Below are 6,245 nucleotides of genomic sequence, written 5' to 3'. Positions count from 1 at the left end.
TCCATAACTACTTGACATGGGTGGGTCGGGCTCCCCATTATTGCCCGATAATATGTATGTTGTTCGGTATGTGGTATGGTGGGGGAACTCACTAAGCTTTGTGGTTGTATTTTTCAGTTTTGGTTTCAGGTACCTCTTCGTCTAAGGGGAAGGAGCCGACAGGGTAGCTGCGCATGCACTCACTAAACATTTTTACCGTTATAACTATTATTAATTTCATATTCTTGTTCCTCATGTAGGACATCTTAAGGGCTTGGTCTTGGATAATAATATAATCTTTGAATAAGTTTTCTAGCAAATTTATTATCATAATTATTAATTTTATTTATATGAGTATTATCTATATCTGAATCATCATCTGAGTCTTTATTTGTAGTATTAATATATAATTTTTTCGTTTGTTCTTGCATAATATCTAACATGTAATCATAATTTTTTAACTTGTAACCAGTAATATTTGGTGGGGGTTGGATAGTAGCATTTATTTGTTTTCATTTATCTTTTTTCTATATTATTATATCTTTTTTACTATTGTTAATGAGTAAATTTATATTTTCTATTTTTTTATGTAAATCCATTAATTGTTCTCCTAATACTATGAAATATAAATTATGGAAATTTAATTGTTGAATCATACTGTTAATATGATTTATGTCTACTGTAAGAATCTTTTCATTAAAAAGCTTTTGATAAGCTTAAAAATTTATAGCAATATTATTATTTGTGATTGTAAAAGGGGTTTGAGGTGGAAATACACTTGTGATCACGGTATAATCTCTTTCTATGTTGTGAATATTATGTAGAAAAGTATAAATAAACCAAGGAATAAAATGTATAATTTGATTTATAGAGGATAAATATTCATAAAATTTATTTTGGATTTCTTGTAATTCCTCTTTAGAATATTGTTCAAATAACCATTCTTTTAAAAATGTCCGATTGGTTGAATAAAATTCTTCACAAATAATTTTTCTTGCCTGAGAACTAGGGCTAAAATCTATTTTTTTCTTTTAAATCCATTAAACTGTAAAATTCATTTTGGATGGAGTAGATGCCTCCGCCTCATACACAATATCATCATGTATATTTAAATTATTTATTTTTCTAATATCAACAGAAGCACGAGTAGAAGGGACTTCTACCTTATAATCTATTGGTGATATATATGAATGTGAAGATCTTGTAGATCTTGTTCTTTTTATTAGGTAGCTTTCATATTCTGTTTCTTTGTTAAACTCGATAGTAACTACGCGATCAGAAGTTTGTATAATACTTTTTATATTACTATTTATTAAGGGTGTGGGTGGTACATTATTTTCTAAAACCCAGTGTTGAGGAAATTTTATTTCATCCCATTTTATAGATTTTTTTGTTGTAATTTTTGACATATCAAAATTACTTTCTATTAAAATTGTTTCATTTATAGGTTTATTAACTCTTTTACATTTAGGATTCATAGTTTTTAATGGTTTAAAATATATACGATAACATATACATATTACTTCCGAGCCTGGTAAACAATTATAACCATGAGTTTTAACATTTAATGTTAAAGCTTGAAAAATATTTTTATCAGACAGGGAAAGTTGTAAATTTAGGTAAACATTAAAATATATCGGTCCATGGGACAAACTAGATTCTATTATACTCATCGAAGATTGTTTCCAATTTTTATTTCTAGCATCCGTAAAGACTGCTAAAAAGCTTTCAGGTAATCCCTGTAATGTTAATGGTTTAAAAGCAATTTGTACTAAACCAATATGTAAATAATTATAAAGATATTTATACCTATCAATATCTTGTGGGGTCATTAACTGAACTGTCATGTCATTTTCATTCACAGTTCAATTTTCTTCTGTAGTTTTAACAGTTTGAATAAAACCTAATTCTTCAAAGGTTCCTAATTCATATATAAATTTAGGGTTGATACTAGGGCTATGTTTGGCGTACTAGCTGAAAAACTAGATGTTAGCTGAAAAGCTAGCTAATAGCTGAAAAGCTATCTATTAAATGAAAAGTTAGTTGATAGGTGAAAAGCTAGCTGATAAAAAATGATTTTGGTAAAACTAGCTGAAAAGTTAGCTGAAATATATAAAATTACATAAAAGGACATGTAAGAGTATGTGTTTCTATAATTAATTAAGGGGTATATTTTGAAAATTAAAAAAAAAAAAACTCCTAAAAGGCTAGTCTATGTAGCTTTTCAAAAAGCTCGCTTATAAGCTACTTTTTGGCTTGTCAAACAGGACAACATAAAAAAGCTCGAAAAATAAGCTAGATGTGACGCGCCAAACACAACCTAGGAATTGTCCATTTATTAAGAAGATCTAAATTCTTTGGCACTTCATATTCTTCTATTAAGTGGTTTCTAATGAGTTGTTTAATACTATTTTTGAATCTACTGAATATACTCATAAACAGTAAAATGAGGTAATATCACATAGTATTCCATGGCTCTGATACCATAATCTAGCAGGACCATAACACGATATGAGTAACTAGACATAAACTAAAATTTTAAAACAAAAGAGTCAGGTAAATTAGGCAAGTCAATGAGTAAAACACTCTAAAACAGCTCTGTGGCCACAAAAGCGGGCTAAAACATAATAATAATAATAATAATAATAATAATAATAATAATAATAATTTATTAATGATGATGATGATGTATTTTTTACAAAAAAAAATTAAACGACTTACCCAGTCGTTACTTAACCCTATTACTTAATTTACACATTTTCTTTTTCGATCCGAGTGATACCACTTACAAAGGTCATTTGGCTATTTTACATAATTTTCTTTTTAATGAGTTGACAGGTTTGAATCTCAAAAAAATAAAAATAAAATAAAAATTAGAGGCAATCAAGAACGAGCTATCAAAATCAAAATGAAGGCGGGAAACTGAATAACTACTTCAACTACTTCCTAGTTTCAATCAGATAGATCCATATGGAAGCAACGAAGGTCGTCCAGAGGTCCAATGGACAGAAATCAGTGAATTTTGTTCTAAAACTTGAAATACACCAAACATAATCAATTCTCAGTTGCAATCAGGTAAAATGAATATCTCGATTATGTGATTTTTATTGATCTGACATCTCAAATCTGGATTAATCGATTATCTAGGGTTTTAAAAATTTTATGATATCATTTATTCGTGATCCTATTGGTTTCTATTCGTGTTCTTGTTTTGTTAAATATCAATTTCAACCACAAGTGCGATACAGCCAAGATCGCCTGGAAATCCTAATTTTCGAACTGCAAGGAAAATAAAACACACAAAGTGTTATTTTGTTTCGTTGTTTGGATAATCAGATGTTCAAGAAACATAAAAACATGTTGTATGGCAATTGTATATGCAATTGCGTATTGAAATTGGTGTTCTGCCAAACGCACACTCTGTAGAAGCCGTACATTCTTGTGTTCACAAACTGTTTGATAAAATGTTTGCCTTAACGATTTGTTTGTTATTCTGATTTTTGAATGACTTTTCAGTAAAAGAGGCATGGAAGTGTCCATTGAAGCAAATGTATCAAAGCGTAAAGATGGTGATGATAGGATCTGTAGCTTACCAGATCCTGTTCTTCACTTGATTCTTTCACGTCTTCCAAGTACCGAAGAATCAATTAGAAGCAGCATTCTGTCAAAACGATGGAGGAATGTGTGGACTTCAGTTCCCTCCATTGACATAGATTGTTCTAGAAGAATGGAATTTTCAACTAGCAAATTCAAGGAGTTTGTTGATGGGGTTTTAGCAAAGAGTTCCCTTAATTTGGAAAGTTTTCGTTTATGTTGTGAGAATTATTACAGTATATATGATGTGGAAAAGTGGATTCAGGCTGTTGTTAAGAGAAACATCAAACAACTTCACTTGTTGTTTTGCTGTGGGCATTGGTTGAAACTTAGAGATTTGCCCGATTGTCTTGGGACTTGTGGTTCATTAGAGGTATTACGGTTGTATTTGTACAGCGGGCGTGTAAATTTGTTTAGGATGACAGGGTTTTCAGGACTTAGGGTTCTTGAGATGAACAATTCTGTGTTACTAGCCACATGTGGTGTGTATGTATGTGATTTTCTCAAAAGGTTGTCATTGCTTGAGGATTTGAGTTTGATAGACTGCAAGATGAAGCAAGTCAATATTCTTTGTATTCCATGTCCAAATCTCAAGAATCTCAGACTTGATAACCGGAATCTCAAAAGAGCTTTTTGATATTGTGCGTACTTCCTGTGGTCGCATAGAGATTGTTTGCCCAAAATTGGTGTTTTTTGAGTTTGGAGCTTTTACAGCTGATGCGTATATCTTCAGAAGTCTGGGTTCATTGAAGAAAGCTGTGATTCATCCTGAAGACTTTCCACCTGAGTTTCCGGATAATATGTTTGAGAGAATTTCTGATTTAGAATCTTTGTCCACCAGTATTGACATCCTCTGTTTCTCTCTGTTTCCCTCAGGTAGTTGCTTATTCTCTTTATTTTCAAGTCTTCATTTTGGTTAAAAATGTCTATGCATTTTAAATTGTGATTACATATTAAAATATGCAGTTGTCCCTCCTCAATCTCTACCTAATCTCAAGACATTGGAGCTAACCACAGGAACCAATGATACCCCTAACATCAATAAACTCGTAAGATTCCTCACATGTCTTCCTCATTTGGAGTCTCTCAATTTGATCATTGAAGAGGTATTGTCATATAACATCCGGTTATATATATATATATATATATATATATATATATATATATATATATATATATATATATATATATATATATATATATATATATATATATATATTTTATCAAATAAGTAAAATAAAATAATCTATTAGAAATGATGTGTCAGATGGGTTGGCCTAATCTTACAAGACACATTTCGATCAAATTTGTATCTCATCCACCCATTTTGCCACATAGGCATTTTATAGGAGATACACAAATCTCGAATAGGCTTTTGACAAAATTTCATCAACCCTTGACTCAAGTTTTAAGCAAATCATTTGTTTTTTTCGGGTGAAAAGGATTCCAACTTGGGACATTTAAATTATCCTGGTGATATGAAAAAGCAATTAAGAATTCAAACTTTTAGTTTAGATCTTTGCACCTCAACATGAAAACTTAATCTTCTTTTCTATGATGATCTAGAAATGTTTTTCTCTGGGAAGACTGGAAGTTGGATGAAGCTGAAAGAAGAGGAATCTTGACACGTCATCTGAAAAGAGTCGAGTTTCTTAATTTCTATAAGGAAAAGCTAATACTTGATTTAGTGCGTTGTTTACTAGAGCATGGAATTGCATTGGAGGAAATGGTTTTTAGATGGGATTGTGATGAAGCCGAGTTCCATGAGAGGTCAGTGGAGACTATGAATCAAGTCTCAAAGTTTCACAAAGCTTCCTCAACTGTCAAACTGGGTTTTCTTAATGAGATCAGTTATTATCAGCTTTCTGGTAAACCGTAAGTAGTACCTACCTATTCATGTTACAAGGTAAATAGATTTCTTGATCTCATGTGATTTGTATGTTTGTACCACATGACTTCATGTTGCTTCATTTTAAGGACAATTGTGTTGGGAGATGTATTAAAATTTGGGTTAAATGCACATACTAGTCAATAGCTACATGTTTATGGCATTTATGTTTTGGGATAGAACTGATTTAAAAGTATTCAATGTTTAGTAATGATTTTATTGATAATATCATAAAATAATTAAAAAGGGGCGGATGCTATCTTTTATTGTTGGGTTTATGGAGGACTTCAAAACCTATTTCAAGTTTGGTGGACGTGAGTGAGTTCTTAAGCTTGATACTTACACTTTGTTCATGAGTTTTAGCAAAGAAAAGAAAAAAGTAGTAAAGTAAGAGAGAAAAGAAGAGAAAGGAAAGTAACAAATTGTATTTTGTGCTCCCCACTTGGTAAGAAGTGAAATGAAAATTAAATATTTTGTTAATTTCTCTCCAAATTAGAAGAAGAGTTAGGAGGGAAAATTTTCCTTCATTGTCATTCCATTTCTTTCTATCTCTTTCAATTAATAAATCACTATTTTTTTTTTATTCTCACTTCCTGTGACATCCCCAAAATCTCGGCCAGAAAAGATCGATTTTCATTTATGCTTTTAAAATAATTTCAGAGTAAATCCTTTTGATTTGAAAGAGTTGCGGAATTTGTTCCCCAAAACAAAACATGATAAAACAATGTTTACCAAAACATTTCATAAAAGAAATGTATTTTCATTATATAATCAAAACTCGGGG

General features: G+C 30.8%; 1 protein-coding gene and 1 long non-coding RNA gene across 2 annotated transcripts; both read left to right on the top strand.

The window, feature by feature from the left end:
- Positions 1-3,505: 3,505 nt before the first annotated feature.
- On the top strand, positions 3,506-4,210 carry LOC145006655 (F-box/FBD/LRR-repeat protein At1g16930-like). The gene has a single exon (XM_078965733.1). It carries the CDS (start codon positions 3,506-3,508, stop codon positions 4,208-4,210), a length of 705 nt encoding a protein of 234 aa, XP_078821859.1.
- On the top strand, positions 4,211-5,603 carry LOC145005954 (uncharacterized). The gene is made up of 3 exons (XR_013662724.1): positions 4,211-4,449; positions 4,540-4,622; positions 5,140-5,603. It is a non-coding gene; the product is annotated as an uncharacterized LOC145005954 (long non-coding RNA).
- The last annotated feature ends 642 nt before the right edge of the window (positions 5,604-6,245 follow it).

Source organism: Lactuca saligna, chromosome 7 (assembly GCF_052625555.1).
Source record: "Lactuca saligna cultivar CGN05327 chromosome 7, ASM5262555v1, whole genome shotgun sequence".
Classification (NCBI taxonomy): Eukaryota; Viridiplantae; Streptophyta; class Magnoliopsida; order Asterales; family Asteraceae; genus Lactuca; species Lactuca saligna.
The sequence above is the reverse complement of the archived record's forward strand: the minus strand, read 5'-3'. Positions and strand labels throughout refer to the sequence as shown.